General features: G+C 46.3%; 4 protein-coding genes across 4 annotated transcripts; all 4 read left to right on the top strand.

Annotated features, from left to right (window-relative positions):
• The first annotated feature begins 781 nt into the window (after positions 1-781).
• On the top strand, positions 782-4,868 carry LOC135632559 (bZIP transcription factor 39-like). Its single transcript, XM_065141169.1, has 2 exons — positions 782-2,483; positions 4,369-4,868. The coding sequence occupies exons 1-2, from the start codon at positions 782-784 to the stop codon at positions 4,809-4,811; spliced, it is 2,145 nt and encodes a 714-aa protein (XP_064997241.1). The 3' UTR covers positions 4,812-4,868.
• A 713-nt stretch (positions 4,869-5,581) lies between these two features.
• On the top strand, positions 5,582-7,238 carry LOC135634035 (cytochrome P450 CYP94D108-like). The gene has a single exon (XM_065144163.1). It carries the CDS (start codon positions 5,583-5,585, stop codon positions 7,131-7,133), a length of 1,551 nt encoding a protein of 516 aa, XP_065000235.1. The 5' UTR covers position 5,582; the 3' UTR covers positions 7,134-7,238.
• Positions 7,239-7,594: 356 nt separating this feature from the next.
• LOC103978880 (probable 1-deoxy-D-xylulose-5-phosphate synthase, chloroplastic) lies at positions 7,595-12,119 on the top strand. The gene is made up of 10 exons (XM_009394832.3): positions 7,595-7,874; positions 8,176-8,301; positions 8,401-8,565; positions 8,752-8,902; positions 9,021-9,292; positions 9,736-10,009; positions 10,120-10,427; positions 11,058-11,339; positions 11,432-11,716; positions 11,808-12,119. The coding sequence occupies exons 1-10, from the start codon at positions 7,731-7,733 to the stop codon at positions 11,955-11,957; spliced, it is 2,157 nt and encodes a 718-aa protein (XP_009393107.2). The 5' UTR covers positions 7,595-7,730; the 3' UTR covers positions 11,958-12,119.
• Positions 12,120-16,125: 4,006 nt separating this feature from the next.
• LOC135634037 (gibberellin receptor GID1C-like) lies at positions 16,126-18,503 on the top strand. The gene is made up of 2 exons (XM_065144166.1): positions 16,126-16,577; positions 17,131-18,503. Exons 1-2 carry the CDS (start codon positions 16,539-16,541, stop codon positions 18,127-18,129), a joined length of 1,038 nt encoding a protein of 345 aa, XP_065000238.1. The 5' UTR covers positions 16,126-16,538; the 3' UTR covers positions 18,130-18,503.
• The last annotated feature ends 281 nt before the right edge of the window (positions 18,504-18,784 follow it).

Here is an 18,784-nt window from a genome sequence, read left to right as displayed (position 1 = left end):
CTCGACATATGCATCAACAATCCTTTTGTCACTTGATAAATGCATCACGTCAACGTAGATGGTGGTGGTCATTGTAGTGTCTACAACGAAGATGATGGTTGCCTCATAAGTTGACCTGAAGCTATGGTCATTAAAGCTCATATTGCTCCTCTTGCTGTCGTGTCAGTTCCGACATGGACATACAAAAGGGGAGATGAAGGGCTCATTGGATGAGGAGTTCTATTTACCATAGTTATCATCAACACGAAAATGAATATTTGGAAGGCTAACACGTGAGCGATTGTCGTACTCCCAACAAACGTTTCCAATAATCGTAGAAAGATATGAGTATCAAAATTTGATACCGAGGATATCGTCGTACTTATCATTGATGTAGTTGTGACACGATATCTTTCGTCGTTGCTCCTCATCCACAATAATTACTTTAACTCTCGATAGTATCATTATCCGTTATTATCAAATAAAATATTAAAATTATTTTTTAATATTTTCGTTAGGGTAAATGAACGTGTATAACTATGGATGTTAATATAATTTTTTAAATTAACTAAATATATCGGATAATATAATTAGCCTCTCTGTTGCTTTCAAGCGAAACGACGCAAACAAAACATGAGGCTCTCAGGGCAACTGGACGGTCGAGATCATCACAGGGACATTTTTTTTCTACTATTTCAGGGAGTACTCGATTTATCTACCTTATTTTTTATTTGATGAAAAATGATGGGATAGCGATCTCGATTCGCCAAGCAAGCAGCCAGACTCTGCGGGTAACCGAGGAATGGGTAGAACTGTGTTTTGTCAGATTGGTCCCTCACGTCAGCAGAATGACCCGCTTGCTTTCCCAAATCCTGTGCTGAGCTGCCTCGTCTCCGTCGCCGTCGTCTCTTCGAGGCCAAACCCCTGCCTAACTCCTTCGCCTCCTATGGCGGAGCCGTCCCCCTCCTTGTTACTCCTCCCCAACCCCCCCTACGGCGACCTCTTTCCCGACGGCCTCCCTCTTCTCCCTTCCTCCTCCGAACTCCATGACATTGATCTCGACTTCGACATCGACGATTTCCTCCGCTCGCCGGACCGTCACCACCATTCCCCTACCTCCGATCCTAACTCCGCTGCCGACGGGTCTGCTGTCTCGTCCTCATCCTCGACCCAACATGACCGGTCCGGCCTCGCACCCCGCCCCTCCTCCCCCGACTCTTCCGCTGCCTCCGGACTTGCCGTCGTTGTCGACCCAGAAGTCAAGGAGAGAGAGGGAAAGGTCGGATGGAGCCTTAAGCGGAAGATGGAGAAGGACACCGATGGCTTATCTGACCGCCGCACTGATGCTGATCTTAACCCTAACCCCAGGAGCATCAAGTTCCAGCGATCCGAGGAGGCGAGCCCGCCTTGCATATTTGGTTCCGGGAGCCAGGAGGAGGAGAAGAGGAGGGCGAGGCTGGTGAGGAACCGGGAGAGCGCGCAGCTCTCCAGGCACAGGAAGAAGCAGTACGTCGAGGAGCTGGAGGACAAGGTCAGGTTAATGCACTCCACGATTAATGAATTGAACACCAAGATCTCGTATATCATGGCCGAGAACATAAGCTTACGGCAGCAGTTGGTTGGAGGTGTTGCTCCTCCTTCCCCTGTTTATCCTCGGCCAGGGGCAATGGCGCCCGTGAATGTCCAGTGGATTCCGAGGTATTCGATGAATCCACAAGGGACACAGGTTCCTTTGGTCCCAATACCTAGATTGAAGCTTCAAAAGGCTACACTTGCTCCCAAGGCCAAGAAGTCAGAGAGCAAGAAGGGCCAAAGCAACACGAAAAGAGTAGCTAGTGTGAGCCTCATGGGCTTGTTGTTCCTTATCCTAATCGTTAGAGGAGCATTTCCCAGTCTAAATCTTCGATATGGAGGCTACGATGATGACGAAGGTCTCAGCAATGGCCGGATTTTGTGCCAGGCTAAAAGTAGAATTTTGAGCGTTAGAGGTTGTGGTAATGGTCTAAACAGCTCCAACGACATTACATTATGTAGCAGACAGAAGGGTTTTGGAGGTGGTATAGATAGTGTTACTGCTAGGAAATGTGAGAATGTTAAGGTGGGCCCTGGAATGAATCCAAAGGGGCTTAGTTCATGGCCTTCACCTGGTTCAGAAGCTGTTTTCACACAGAACTCGAGCGAGAGTCTGCCTGCTCTGCTTTATGTGCCTAGGAATGGCAAGCATGTGAAGATTGATGGAAACTTAATAATCCATTCTGTTCTTTCTAGTGAGAAAGCCGTACAACAAACAGAATCAAGGCAGTCATTGGACAAAGAGACTGGCTTGGCTATTGCAGGTAATGTGATGTCAGCATTGGCCATTTCTAAAGCCGGAAAGGGGTTGGATCTTCAGCATTCTAAATCTTATGGAGATGCTTCTGACTCTGATGATACGTATGTGAACAACTTAAAATTAACCTCATCTGATGGCCCACATCAACAATGGTTTCACGAAGGAATGGCAGGTGAGCATATCAGTCCTCTTTTGTTCATATCTGTCTGGCCTTTCTGTATTAACATTGCTTCACTTGAATGCATCTTATCAATTTGGCAAACTCTTTTTTCTTTTAATGTCATATTTCAATTAAGGTTTTCCAGTTGACTAAGAAAATCTTTATACTGAACTATAGAAGGTGTTGCATAACAATTGCTCCAGCTCTAAAATGGAGATTTTAGTACAAAGTTATTTTTTTTTGCTTGATATGCTTTTTATGCAATGGATACGGTATGTGGGAGCAAAATGTAATTTAATGGTGTCATCATAAGTTCTAATATCACTTGTATTGTGTCTAAATAAATTGTTTCATTAATTGTACACATAGGATAGGATCCTGTGTCTTATTTATATCTTCTTTTACTAGTGCTAGCAGTGACTGTAAGGATCATTATTGTTGTTGATTATATGAAAGAGGATAGGACTTAAATGAGGACGGAAGTTGTTAGCAAGGTTATTATAAGAAATTCTAGTAGTGTTATAACTGTTAAATATGAAGCTTCCTCCAAGGAGGTTGCTGGTATTCTGACTGGTGTAGGAAAATATGTTAATGGAATGTGCATTTTCTGAAATAAGGTCAGTGAGCAATAAGCTCAATTTAAAGGAAGAAAAAAAGAACAATTTAAGGATATTAACAAAGTCAGCATGTTTAGGTTGCTAATATCTATGACGTAAAAATATTAATAACTGCCAATTTTACTGAACACAATGACTCCATGTAAAAGATTGCCATGTCCCCAACGAGCGAATTGCACATCAATTTGAAACTAATTATGACCAATCTCAAAGTGGAATTTGGTTCCTTTTGTGTGTTCTCTATCTTATTTTGTGTAATTTTATGGCTACATGCAATTCATTGTCACTTCTGCTTGGACGCTATGTTTTATTTTTCCACTTATGTTCCACAAGTGGCTATATAATTGAAATAAGCAGCTACTTAATTTGTAACTACTGATGCATTTGTATGCATGTACGCATGTTGGGCAAGAATTTTCAACCCAGCATTATATCACAATATTTATTTGTAGCTTATGGTTTAAGTTGGTCATATGCTCATTATCAATCATAACCAACTTGATCCACATAAATACTTCAAATATGAATTTGCTTAATTTGATTATTTTATAGTTAGGAACTCACAGTGTACGCTTAGCCTTTTATTATTTATAATATTTGAGTTTCTAATTTCATCAATTATGGTTTTTTACTTTTTATATGCATTATCACTGACTGTGTCGCATATCTTTATAGCACTGTGGTGGTAACCATGGTTAGTGGCATTGGTATCAAATTTTCACTGCCATCACTTTCTTATTGTATATATGGTAATGGGATAGCGTAGTTATAGTTTCTTATGTAACTCTGACTACTATTGATTCATTTGCAGAATAGCTAGTTTTAGTCATCTCAAGCTTTGTTAAATGACATGTGCAGAGGCTTTGTCATTCTCAAGCTTGCAGTCATCAGAATGAAAGTTGAATGTATTGTTGATCATGATGTTGCGTGTATTTTGGTATCTGCATTATTAGTAAAAGAGAAGATGCTTAACCATTCTAGCCTGAAGAAGGAATCCTGCATATTGGATGTTTATCTTTTTGATTTAGTTTGTGTATGCAGATTTAAAATTCTAAGCATCACTTCAAATGACTCATGCTTTTATTGCATCATTAATGTGACTGATCTAGAAATTTTGATGATTACGACTATGGCAACAATGATGATGATGTGTTTTTCTAAAATGATTGTATTATCCGAGTATCTTTACCCACTGGGTTTATATCATCTTGATGGAGCATTGTCTAGGTCCGTGGAAATAATTTTCACAAATGGCTGAAATTGAGTTTGTTTTCTTGCAGGCCCGATCTTAAGTTCTGGCATGTGCACCGAGGTGTTTCAGTTTGACGTCTCATCATCTTCCTCTTCAAGTAGCATCTTTCCTACCAGTTCAATCATGAACAGTTCCTCGATCACTAATGCTACCGAGAACCTCCCTCCTAGTTCTGCTCGCCCTGGGAAGAATAAGAACAGGAGGATAATGCATCCCGAGCCAATTCCACTCCGAGGAACCACAAGAAACAACACAAAACAGTTTGACAAGTCTTCCGAAAGAAGCAACCTTCACAACAACAAACCTGTTTCCTCAGTGGTGGTCTCTGTTCTGGCTGATCCCAGGGATGCCGGTGATGGTGAGGGCGATGAGTCTCGCGTGTTTGTTGTTGTGCTTCTGGACAGCGTCAAGTATGTTACCTACTCCTGTGTTCTTCCATTTAAAACCTCTGCACCCCATCTGGTAAACTAATTTTGGCAGTAGGATTAAACCCGAATGCTAATTACAATTCTCCATTACTTATCCTTAGCATTTTTGAGTCTGATACTTCATAGATTGGCTTTTGGTGCAACTAACATCTTACTTGTTTGTACGTTATCTAGTTCGACAATTTATTGTGTCATATGTAGCAAGATTCACCTGTCGTAGCATTTGCCTAAATAGTCTGCCAAGCATTCTAAGTGGTGCCAGTCTCAGGTGGCAACCAAGTAAACTCATCATGTCCATCCGCTTGAATGCTTTTTTTTTATCTGTTCACAATGTCATCAATTCCAGTGCCTGATGTCAGGAGGTCGAAATTACATTCTGTACTACTTAATGCCACCATTTGGCTTTTACTTTGTCCGAAAATTCAGATTTAATTCAAAAATCTAATATAGTTTATGCTCTGGAGAATACAATGCAAAAAGGATAAAAAGGTAGGCTGCTTTCGAACCACTTTGCATTTTGTTGATGGAAACATACTAATATATTGACTTTTAAAAGGTATTTAATGGTTGCTTGTTCCACAAGAATGCTTTTACATCACATGAAGCTCTTCGTAACTTCGTGAAGAAGAAGCTTCGGTTGACTTATGAATCTTTCCTTCTTTTATTTCTCAATCAAATGAGACTAAAGTCCTATGTTTGTTTTTTGTTTTATGTTCCTTCAAAAAAGTTCTATTTTTTTTTGTCTCACATAAAACTATCTTCTTTTATTGTGAAGCACACTTAAAAGGAGCATTCCTCTTCGATCATGGTTGTAATGGATCTCCTATCTCCACAATCCGTCCTTTTGGTCCTCCTCTTCTCCCTCTCTTCCCTCTACCTCTTCTTCTTCTCTAGATGGAACCACGGCTCAGCAGCTTCCAGCACGTATCCCCCCAACCTCAAGCCCTACCCGTTGATCGGCCACCTCCCCCAGTTCTTGAAGAACCGCCACCGCCTGCCCGACTGGTTCGCCGAGTCCCTCGCCGCCACCCCCACCAACACCTTCCTCGTTCGCCGCCCCGTCGGCATACGCAGCGTCATCACCGCCAACCCCGCCAACGTCGAGCACATCCTCCGCACCCGCTTCGACAACTACCCCAAGGGCCCCCGATTCCGCTTCATCCTCCACGACTTCCTCGGCCACGGCATCTTCAACTCCGATGGCGACGCCTGGCGCGTCCAGCGTAAGACCGCCAGCTTCGAGTTCAACACCAAGTCCCTCCGCTCCTTCGTCGTCCGCTGCGTCCACGAGGAGATCCTCTCCCGCCTCCTCCCTTTGCTGGAGAAGAGCTCGCATGACGACTCCGCCGTCGACCTCCAGGACGTCCTCGAGCGCTTCGCGTTCGATAACATCTGCAAGGTGGCTTTCGACCATGATCCCGTCTGCCTCGCCAAGGACGACGGTAGCTGCGGGCAAGACAACTTCTCTACTGGCTTCGCCCTCGCCTTCAACGACGCCTCGAACACCAGCGCCGCCCGATTTCGTTACGTCCTCCCGAGACTGTGGATGATAAAGAAGCTGCTGGGCGTTGGTTCGGAGCGGCGGCTTAGGCAGTCGATCGCCACGGTCCACGGCCTCGCCATGCGGATCATACGGGCAAAGAAGGAGAACCGGGCCTCTTCTTCGCTGCCCCAAGCCGAGGATCTCCTCTCTCGGTTCATCGCCAACGAGGACCACTCCGAAGACTTCCTCCGCGACATCGTCATCAGCTTCATGCTCGCCGGCAAGGACACCATCTCTTCGGCGCTGACCTGGTTCTTCTGGCTCCTCTGCTCTCGCCCAGACGTGGAGGCCAAGATCATGGACGAGATCAGATCAATTCGAGCCCGGCGCCCCAGCACCTCCCCGGCAGTCTTCGACTACGAGGAGCTCAGGGACATGCACTACCTCCACGCGGCCATAACGGAGTCAATGCGTCTGTACCCTCCGGTGCCGTTGAACTCGCAGTCTTGCCTCTCGGACGACGTCCTACCAGACGGCACGGCTGTCAAGAAGGGATGGTTAATGTCGTACAACTCCTACGCGATGGGGCGGATGGAGGCCATCTGGGGGCCAGACTGCCGGGAGTACAAGCCGGAGCGGTGGCTAGATGAGGGGAAGTTCCGGCCGGAGAGCCCGTTCAAGTTCCCAGCGTTCCACGCGGGGCCGAGGATCTGCCTGGGGAAGGAGATGGCGTACATCCAGATGAAGTCGATCGTGGCGTGCGTCCTAGAGAGGTTGGCGGTGGAGTTGGTGGACAAGGAGGCACGCCCCGTCAAGATGATCTCATTGACGTTGAGGATGAAGGGCGGGCTGCTGTTGCGCTTCAGGAAGAGATCCGTCTGACACTGACGTCGCTCGTTCATCTATGTCTGTGTTTATAATGTTTATGGTATTTAATATGGGTATTAATCTGGTCATTAAGTAAAGCAAGTTTTGATTTTGGTCTCATCTTAATTCTATTATCATTATAATTTCATCTAAAAAGCCAAAGTCCTTAAGTAAAGCTAGTTTTGATTTGGTCTTATCTTAATTCTATTATCATTATAATTTCACCTAAACAGTCAAAGTCATTTAAGTAAGGAAAGCTTTGATTTGGTCTCATCTTAGTGCCAGATCTCGTCATTTTCCAACGGTGTGTTGACTGCGTTGACCAATGCTATCTAATTCTGGATCTGACGAGGCGGCGGCCCAATGAGGGGACAGATTGCCATATCCGATAGATTGCGCGTATCGCTTCCGGTACAACGCGCCGTCTCCAAGGGTGAAGGACTACAAACGTTGGAGTTAGGACATACGGTTCGCACGTAAGCAAAGCGAACTCCAGCCACAAAATATGGCAAGTAGGACTCAGAACACGCGCACTCCCAGTGTGAGATCTGAAGCCTTCTTACGTTCTTCCCCCCTTCCTGTCGACTCCATTCGTCTCTGCAATTGCTTCCCATGGCTGCATCCACGCTTCCCTTCTCTTGCCATTTGCCTGCTCTGCTTTCCTCGGATCTGCAGAAGGCTTCCCCCCTCCTGCCTACGCAGTTGTTTGCAGGGACTGATCTCCCGCACCACCGGCATCGTCATGGGTTTCTCACGGTTGGTTGCTTTCATATCTACCTTCGTCTTCGCTTATCCTTATAATTTGATTTGTTGTTGGGTGATTTAGAAAAATCTATAGAATAAGGGTAGGGTAGCTTTTTCCTTTTCAATGGATGACGGATTCTCTTTCTTGTTTCCTGGTGAGAGAATACTATCGATGGGAAATGAAAACAGAGGATAAAGCGGAGAGGCTCTAAAGCCCTTGATGATTCAGTTGGAAATTTTGGATCTTTTGCACTATCCTATTGCTTAATATCTTGTGTAATCCTGTCCTTGAAACTGCAATTGCTTGCTGCAGCCTAGGAGACGGTCATGTGTTTGCGCATCACTATCAGGAACTGGGGAGTACTTCTCGCAGCGGCCACCAACTCCGCTGCTGGACACCGTCAACTATCCCATCCATATGAAGAATCTCTCGGTCAAGGTTACACGGATGAACTACGCTTCACGTGTTCGATGAAATGCTTGTCAGGAGCCGTCAACACCTGGTTCTCGAGTCTGATAAGTGTTTCAATTTACGCAGGAACTCAAACAACTTGCGGACGAACTTCGGTCAGATGTCATCTTCCATGTCTCTAAGACGGGAGGACATCTTGGTTCGAGCCTTGGAGTGGTTGAGCTAACCGTCGCTCTACACTATGTCTTCAATGCTCCTCAAGACAAGATACTATGGGATGTTGGGCACCAGGTTCTGTCACTCTACTTAATTCCGGTCCTTTGGTGTGTATACTGAATTCATCAACAACTAGCACATGATGCTTTGTACATGAAAGAACTGAAGTTGCATAACCCTATTCTCATAAGTAGTCACCTAAGAAAAATGTTCGAGAGTAAGGAGAATGCATATGACAAAGGTTGTGTGACGATTTTGCAGTCGTACCCACACAAGATACTAACAGGGAGGAGAGACAAGATGCCTACGTTACGACGGACGAATGGATTATCTGGGTTCACAAAACGATCAGAGAGTGACTATGATAGCTTTGGAACTGGTCATAGTTCAACCAGCATCTCAGCAGCCCTTGGTATGTGGAAACTCTTATGTTGCTCGGTTAAATCATCAAAGTTGATCTGTTGTTTCTAAAGCTCATACACTGCAAAAGATTTAGATATTTTATTCCACCGATTGACCTTGATGAGCAGGGATGGCTGTCGGAAGGGATCTGAAGGGCAGAAAGAATAATGTTATAGCAGTGATAGGGGATGGGGCCATGACTGCTGGACAAGCATATGAAGCTATGAACAATGCTGGGTATCTTGACTCGGACATGATTGTCATTCTGAATGACAACAAGCAGGTCTCTCTGCCCACTGCAAGTCTTGATGGGCCTATACCACCAGTTGGAGCTTTAAGCAGTGCTCTCAGTAGATTGCAATCTAGCAGACCATTAAGAGAACTGAGGGAGGTCGCCAAGGTTGGTGCTGGGAATAACAAAATCTTTTGCATGCCTTTCACAAGCTAAGGTTGAGAACATTACCAAACAAATTGCAAGTTGGACATGGACATTAATTAATTCAGAGCTTTCACATGAAGTTGGCCATCGAAAGCTTTTTTTTAACTTCTTTTTAGAGGCAGGTTTTTTTATATAGACAGTCCAAGTCATTCTTTTCTGCATCCATCCAAGGCTTCTTTCATCAGCACATCTTTTTGGTCCTACTACCCAAGCCAAGTGCCACATGAAAACCAAGTTCATTACGAAGTGATTCGCTTACAAGAATACATATTCGTAATTAACCGTAAAGTGCATTGTTAATGCACACGAGTAAAGACAAGCTCTGTTTGGCTGCAATATCTCTTATGCTCTCTTCTTCATTCTGTCCCACATTTCTGATAATATTATAAATTGGAATGCTTTAGGGAGTTACGAAGCAGATTGGTGGATCGATGCATCAAATTGCGGCAAAAGTTGATGAATATGCTCGAGGAATGATTAGTGGATCTGGCTCAACTTTGTTTGAAGAGCTTGGTCTCTATTATATTGGCCCGGTGGATGGCCACAACATAGATGACCTCGTTTCCATACTCAAGGAGGTTAAGGACACAAAGACAACAGGTCCAGTTCTTATACATGTTGTAACAGAAAAAGGACGGGGATATCCCTATGCAGAGAGAGCTGCTGACAAGTATCATGGTATATTATGGAAAAGCTATTTTTGAGTAAATAAACTAAGGAATTATTTTTAAACTTTAGTTTTTTTATCTGAGATTTGTAGTACCATAAGCTGCTATCTTATTTTGCAGGTGTTACCAAATTTGATCCGGCCACTGGGAAACAATTGAAGTCGATCTCTCAGACTCAATCTTATACCAATTATTTTGCTGAAGCTTTGATAGCTGAGGCAGAGGTAGACAAAGATATAGTCGCAATTCATGCAGCCATGGGAGGTGGAACCGGCCTTAACTACTTCCTTCGTCGATTTCCAACAAGATGTTTTGACGTCGGTATAGCCGAGCAGCATGCTGTTACATTTGCAGCTGGTCTAGCCTGCGAAGGCCTCAAGCCATTCTGTGCAATCTACTCATCTTTCTTGCAACGGGCTTACGATCAGGCAAGCCATTGCCCTCATTTCTCCATTCTGAGCTTTGACTGTTTGTTTCACATAATTAATTGTTTCATTTATTGCTTAATCATCTATTTTGTTTCTTGTATCTTTACCAATAAGCACTACCATACATATACAGTTTCAGCCTTTGGGATGATTTAACTTCTGTAAGTTTTAGATTTTCCTAAGTTGAATCTTATTGTCAAATTGGCCCTAATCTGGTGCTGAATCCTTTTGAAGGTGCCCCAGGCAAGTGAGGGACTTGATTCTAGACTTGGAAAGATTAACAGATCAGTCAAATACCTTGTTGTTCATGTGCATCTCTAACCATCTAAAGTTTATGTTTACTTTGGAAGCATCTATAATAAAAGAAGTGACAGTTCAGTTGAACACAAGATATCTTATTCATGTCTAATGTTTTGCTTGCCTAGTGGGTTGGTAATTTTTCTTACCCTTAAAGAGATTGTAGGTTATGTTAGCTTTGTTGGAAGGTGCTCTCGGATTATCCATTACAGTTTTACTTAATTGTGAAATTATTACAGTCGGCATAAAGAGAGACAGCACAAAATAACAAAAAAAATTGAAGAAGTTAAGCCAACCAGATCGAGCAATGATGAATTTGAGCTTTTAATGCAGGTGATACATGATGTGGACTTGCAGAAACTTCCTGTAAGATTTGCTATGGACCGAGCAGGGCTTGTCGGAGCTGATGGGCCAACTCATTGTGGTGCATTTGATGTCACGTACATGGCATGTCTGCCTAACATGATTGTCATGGCTCCTTCCGATGAAGCTGAACTGTTTCACATGGTTGCCACTGCAGCAGCCATCAATGACCGGCCATCCTGCTTCCGATATCCAAGAGGAAATGGCATTGGCGTTCCCCTGCCCCAAGGAAACAAAGGTGTTCCGCTTGAGGTACTTGTTCAGAACAACATACATTTCATTCTTCTTTTTGTGCAACCTCCCTTGAGGAATCATGAGGACTCACATGACATTACAATTTGTAGATCGGCAAAGGCAGGATATTGATTGAGGGTGAGAGGGTGGCTCTTCTTGGATATGGAACAGCAGTTCAGAGCTGTGTGGCTGCAGCTTCCCTCCTGGAACAACGTGGTCTAAGGGTCACAGTGGCTGATGCACGTTTCTGCAAGCCGCTGGATCATGCTTTGATTCGGAACTTATCTAAATCTCACCAAGTGCTGATTACAGTTGAAGAAGGATCCATCGGAGGGTTTGGCTCTCATGTCGCCCAGTTCATGGCACTTAATGGTCTTCTTGATGGCACGATAAAGGTAAGAGCAATCTAATGTAGGATTCATACATCGTGTTAGTGAATTCGTTAAATACGATTGCTGACTTCGGGTTTTGACTTGCTTGGAACAGTGGAGACCGCTGGTTCTTCCTGATCGTTACATCGAGCATGGATCACCCAATGATCAGCTGGCAGAAGCTGGTTTGACACCATCTCATGTTGCAGCCACGGTGTTCAACATCCTTGGTCAAACTAGAGAGGCACTTGAAATCATGTCATAGGAGATGCTAAAAGAGGGAAAGCATTTTAATTGCTTTTCCTTCAACTTTTCTTGATAGAGGGAGACTCAATTTTTGTCTCCTAAAATGTAAGAACTATATATGAGAGTGCAAGTAACTCCAGAGCAATCATCCACTGTCATGGAGTGACAGAATATTTTTAGATGTTAAAATTTTTAGAAGTAGATATCCACCTTGTTATATATTTCCTCATGACTAGTGAATTGGCTGGTGATGAGGAAATGTTAAAATAATAATATCATATTCTCAAAATAGATAACAAGGTTTGTGCTATAGTGATTCCACCAGAATTAAGGAACTTGCCTGGCTACAGGATATCTACATCACAATATGCTGCAGAAATATGATCATGATCCAATATATAAATCATATTGTTTCCTTGTGCAAGCAGGACATTTGACAACCATAGCTGAATGGACCCCTAAATAATCAATCAATCAAGCATACTGATCTCTTCCTATTTCTCAATCATTTTAATGTCTTGTTTTTTCCTTCCCAAAATGCATTAGGAGAGGCACATATTGATCGAAGTATACAAGAAACAAGAAATCAACACGGTCCCAAGAAACATAATATGTTTGGTTGGGATGGAGGAGAAGGCTGTCTCTACAAGCAGATGAGGTAAAACCGGCACCCATGATTTGGTGTGTGTGGGTCTTTGTCTTCTTCGTCATCTATTGAATCTGCATGCAGTGGGTGATGAGATACCCAACCCAGCCCTAGTTTGCACATTCTCTTGGGGTAGCATCTGGGCCTTGTGCCAGCTTTTATGGCGTAGGAACGATCCAAACAAATACGATTCCGTGTGCTGCACTGCCGGCATCGGGGGCCGCAGTTTGCCATCAGCTTTTGTCTCCATTGCAAGTGGGAATAGACTTTCCACCATCGCAGCAGCAGCAACCACGAGAAGAAGAAGACGACGGGAACAGCAGATGAGACCAAAGGGCAAAAGGTCCCATGCGACTGCCAAATACCACTCTATGGGACTCCATGATAGGTTGGTTCCAGATCTGATGCTATTAGTAGTGTATGCCTCTCCTCCTCCTCCTCCTCCTCCTCCTCCTCCTCTTCCTCCTGTGGTGGTGGTACACTGGTTCGGTGCAACATCGCCTTCATATGCAGAGGAGGTCGACAACTGATGGGATTCTGCAGGCATTCTCGTTGTCTTCTCATCATCTTAATCTGACCCATTCCGTGAGCACCATGACTTAGATAACCCTACTGCTTGTCTCCTTCAAGGCTCGATCCCCACTCTTCTTCTCGATTAGGTTTCTCTTACAGGGAAAGCTACGTCCACCTATTCCTCCAAGGAGGAGGAGGAGTGGTGGTGGTTCTGTTGCAGGTGCAGGACATGAATGTGACACCCCATTAATAATTAGGCAGAAGCAGCGGAGTGAGGTTTGCGTGGAGTTAATGTCGAGCTCGAGGCAGCGGTACGACGGTCTGGAATTGCGTGAAGCACATGATATCCACGTCCAACAAGACGACGAAGCCCCCCCTCTTCTTGTCTTTCGAGGGCACATGGCACGCACTTAATTTATGTGGCGACGTCGTCGCATTAATCCCTTCCCTGACCTAACCCTCCGTCTCGTCTCCTGGCGATGTACGCTCCGCTGCCCATAGTTGCTGTCGCTCTTGTCAGTCATACCTAACAGTCCGACGGACCTCCGAGAAGTTGCGTGGGAGACAAAACAAGCTTTGGAACCTCAGGCTCAGCTTCGTAATTAAATTGCATGCGCTGTAGATGAACGAAGTCGATCGCATTCCACAGATTCTACTGGCCATGGATTGCTTTCAACGTGATCCGCTGCGGCTGTCATCTCGTCGAACGAATCACCTGCTCTGCTCCTTCGAGATTTAACTCCGCCATGGTCCATAAGCGTTAGCTTCGGGGGACCAGTAAGGTTGCAGTCCATGTTTCTTCTCTTCGTCTTTCGTCTTTCGAATTCCTTCTTCCCGAGGCTGCAATCGATCCAGCTCTCAGATCCACTGCCATGAGCTTTTACTTCCTTTTTGGCCGCATCCAGCGAGCTCCCTTCTGCATCTCTTTGGAACCCTCTTCAACGACCCATTTGTGGCCATCCCGAGAACCCATTCTCTCATGTTCCATTACAGTGGCCTGAATCGACCCGTCTTGGACTGACGCGGCGTCGTTAGGTCATCAGACCTCACCATGAACACGCTATAACTTCACTCCCCGGTGGTGTCAGCAAACTCTGCCACATGAATTGGGATCTGACTGCATTCTTCGCTGCCAAGGCACAAGCGCCATCGATCGAGTCATTTTCAGGGAAATTAATGTGCTTCCGAGGCAAGCTTATGCGTGCAACCAAGCCAAGTAAGGCCAACCTACTCCCTGTAGAGCTCGTCACAAGCTACAGTTGGAGCGAGATACACAGTGGTGTGCGTGCACCGATGGCACATTGTATATCTCTGGCTATTGTAGAAGGCACGTATCCTCTTCCCCTCGCAGTCACAGCGGCAAGTGAAGACAAAGCTGAGGGGGCCTGACATCAGATGGATAGGATGGCAGAGCAAGGGCGGAAGAGGGGACACGTTTCGAGTGTCTACTGGGCTTCATCTCCAAAGAGCACTCAGGACGTCCCCTGTTGTTGCCTCCGCCTCCGCCTCCGCCTGCAACCAGCAAACCACTTCCCGGTGTCCATTTCTGGACGTAGGGACAACTCACAGGGGTTTTGGCCATTGCAGTTGGAAGCACTCCTTCTGATGCCATCCATGCATGCTGTGGAGGTGAATGGGTGGGAAGGAACAATGCCCAGCAGCAGTGCATGGCACTGGCAACAGTGGTGACGAAGACTTTGGTGGTTGCTGATCCGTAACGGGACATGAGGAAAAGGAAGACTTCCTACGTGCTTTATCTTTGCTGCACGGATGGATTGATTTCTTGTGGAGTTCATGTCGACATAGTTCCACTTAACACCATGTCGAGCACGGGAAATCATGCATTAGTTGTTGGCTTCGCCTTGCTTTGGCCACCGCCGACGAGAAGTAATCAAACAGTATCGAAGAGTGTGTACAAGGCAGGTGGATGGTGATGTATCGCAGAGAGAGAGAGAGAGAGAGAGACTCTCCCTGTCCATTTCCTCCTCCTAAAGAGACAAAAGGTAAGCTTGAAGGTCATTTTGAATGGGGACACCAATGTGTATATATAATGCAATAAAAGAGGAGAAGTAAAGGTCGAGACAGAGAGAGAAAGAGGGGTGGGAGGGGCCGCCCATTGATTTGTCGTGAGGCGAGTTCGCGTCGCCGTCACGCAGGAAAACTTTTGTCTTCTTCCTCCCTTCCATTCCACCCCTCTCTCTCACTCTCTCTGTCTCTCGGGTTAGCATCCAACTCGCTGTAGATTCTACTGTTCTTGGCGCACCTGTCACCTTCCGATTACTCCACAGATCCACCAACCTTGGGTTAATGTCCAGCGCTTACAGCCACCGTCCAATATACAATTCAAAACCCGGTCTTCGGGGCGCAGTAGTTTTCTCCCCGGCCCTCTGTCTCACAACCCTGGAACCCAAGCAAAGAGAATATGGTGGGTGGACTGCACAACAATGCCTGCAATGATTGGGCACACTTCTCTCCTGCTACAGAACTCGAACCATGGAAGGCCAAACTGGGCGCTATGTGGTTTCTGTACTCGTCACCGATCAACCTTCGGATCGCCCCAACAACAGAGTTCTCTAATCCTCCTTGCCGACGACATTAAGTGTCAAGTGGTTGGCTATGTGGGCTTCTATATTGAAAAGGGACAAACTTTATCCGCAAACTATGTGGTCTGTAGAGATTTCTCTTCTTCTTCTCTAATGTCTCTGATGAAGTGATCATTTCAAAGTTGATAGATTTTGCCAGGATTGGAGACCTATCTTTCTTTTGGGGGAAACATCAATGAGCTTTGACTACTACTGGATTGGAGACTTCCTCAAGGAGGCAAATTACATCCATTCTCTGTCTTCTTCTTCTTCTTCTTCTTCATGCTCTGTTTTATTACCCTTGGAAAAAGGGCAGCAATTTGAGGTGAAATCTACCTTCATCTTCCACTGGGCGTGAGGAGGGGGTCCACTCCGCCTAAGTTCTTTTGGTGTCCCCAAATCATTTTTTTCCCCTTTGGCCGCCCCTATTTGGCCTCTCTCTCTCTCGCTCTCTCTCTCTCTCTCTCTCTCTCTTTACGTTGCACTCCTCCCTACCGTCGCGTGGTCCTCTCTACCGCTTCTTATCCTTCGACCCTTCGCTCTCTTCGCTCCCCCTCTCGCTCTCTCTTTCTCTGTGTATATATCTATCTCTGTCTCTCTGTTTTCTTCTTGCTTCTGCGGCGGCTCCTCGTCTTCCAGCCGTTCATGGCAGAAGGCCGCTCCTTTTCCGGAGATTAGCGGGATTGGTGGCAGAAACGAGCGAAAGAGGTTGCCGGGGAGAGGCGGAGGCGGTGCCAGGAGAGTGAGGGGCCGGGATTCGATCCATGGAGCCCATGTCATGACAAAAGGAGAGAGCTTTCATTGATGCTTTTTAGCTTCTGCTTCCGTATCTTGGCCGCCCGCTGAGCACGGTTTCGCTATGGCTGGCAGCAACGAGGTCAACGCCAATGAGTCCAAGGTACCATCTCCCTCTTGTTCGACTTTCTTCTCCCTTCTTCCTTCTGCATTCGATACAAGGCTTGGATTTCAAATTTCGATCGGTAGGCTGCGGTACAGTGCGTTTGATGTTAGGGTTTTGCGATCGGATTTGTGTCTTCGGGTCGTGTGGTGGTTTCTGTGTGGTTCGATTCGGCCAAAATCGGAGCTTTGACGGATTCGAGTTGACTCTACTCTCCTTTGCTGCGCCTTCGTCATTTGGCGATCCGTTTGTGTTTTCAGCTCTGATGATAAGAGTTTGAACCTTTGCTTGAGATGGATAAAGAGGTTGCAAAAAGCCCCATTAATGTCATACTGTCCTTATCTCGTCGTAGATTTCGATCAGGTAAAGCAAAAAAACATGCTTTTGGAACCATCAGGCGCGTCCCCTCTTCCCAGAAATGCAAAAAGTTGGGAACTTTGATCCGCATTCATCTCCAGTTCTTCCTATACTTGACGAAAAGTCAAAGAAGATGAACCCCACTGCGTTCTCCTCATCTTCTGCTTCTTCTTTGTTGTGTGTGATGGCGGCACAGATGGTGGTTCCCCTCAACACGTGGGTCCTCATCTCCAACTTCAAGCTGGCCTACAACATGCTGCGCCGACCCGACGGCACCTTCGATCGCCACCTCGCCGAATTCCTCGACCGCAAGGTTCCCGCCAACGCCACCCCGGTCAACGGCGTCGTCTCGTTCGACGTCCTCATCGACCGCCCCAACAACCTGCTCGCCCGCATCTACCGCCCCGCCCCCTCCACCGCCTCCGTCGCCCCGCTCCTCATCGACCTCTACCGGGCTCCCTTCCCCGACCCCTTCCCCGTCATCATCTTCTTCCACGGCGGCAGCTTCGCCCACTCCTCGTCCAACAGCGCCATCTACGACTCGCTGTGCCGCCGATTCGTCTCCCTCTGCGGCGCGGTCGTCGTATCCGTCAATTACCGCCGCGCGCCCGAGCACAAGTATCCCTGCGCATATGACGACGGGTGGGCGGCCCTCAAGTGGGCGTCCGGCGAGCCATGGCTCCGCAGCGGGAAGGACGCCAAGCTTCGGGTGTTCCTCGCGGGGGACAGCTCCGGCGGGAACATCGCACACCATGTGGCTTTGAGGGCAGCGGAGTCTGGCATCGAAGTCGCCGGCAACGTCCTCCTCAATGCCATGTTCGGTGGCAACTGCAGGACCGAGTCGGAGAAGAGATTGGACGGCAAGTACTTCGTCACCATTCAAGACAGGGATTGGTATTGGAAGGCATATCTACCCGAGGGGGCAGACAGAGACCACCCCGCCTGCAACCCCTTCGGCCCCAAAGGTGTGACGCTCGAGGGTCTTCCCTTCGCCAAAAGCCTGGTTATAGTGGCAGGGCTGGATCTCGTTCAGGACTGGCAATTGGCATACGCAGATGGGTTGAAGAAGGCCGGCCACTTCGTGAAGCTTGTCTACCGCGAGCAGGCCACGATCGGATTCTACTTGCTGCCCAACACCAACCATTTCTACCGAGTCATGGAGGAGATCAAGAACTTTGTCAGCTCCAACTTGTAGTGAAGACTGCAAGATCCATGCTGCCAGTTTCTGCAACTGTTCTATTGGATTCTGAATCATAGGTGACTTGGTTTGAGGAAGGGCTCTGTTCTTATAATTTCTGCTCTCCGACGACAAATTTGATGCAAGTGGAAGATGCTTGTAAGATCATAGGTGACTCTGTTCATGGAAGGGACAACCTTTCTTTCACTACACTAATATGTCGCCAATGGTGTCTGAGACAACCATGTTGTAAATTGAGGTTCCAGAGGACCGAGAGTCTTGTGTCTTCGGGTGAGATAGATTGCCAGGATTACTGGCAAATACCATAACAGGATGACTACACCGACATGGTTAACTTGGTTTCTAGTAATATAAAGATGCACATTGTGCCCTCTCTCTCTCTCTCTCTCTCTCTCTCTCTGAATATAAGTTCTATGCTGTCTGAGATGTAGTCATTCTTTGAGGGATCCAATCTACTCCATACATAACTGATCTTGATGTGCATCTGTTGTCAAAGTGTAAAACCTGAGAAAGAATGATCTGTTGATGTCATGATTCATGCATGTGTGAGCCCCCAAAGGGAAAAGAGGACAGAGAAGGTGAGAATGGCAACTGGTACCAGATCATATGCAATCTAAAGCTATGGCCCATCCGTGATGATATGATCTCAGAC

Source organism: Musa acuminata, chromosome BXJ3-3, assembly GCF_036884655.1.
Source record: "Musa acuminata AAA Group cultivar baxijiao chromosome BXJ3-3, Cavendish_Baxijiao_AAA, whole genome shotgun sequence".
Classification (NCBI taxonomy): Eukaryota; Viridiplantae; Streptophyta; class Magnoliopsida; order Zingiberales; family Musaceae; genus Musa; species Musa acuminata.
This window is presented reverse-complemented; position numbering and strand designations above follow the sequence as displayed.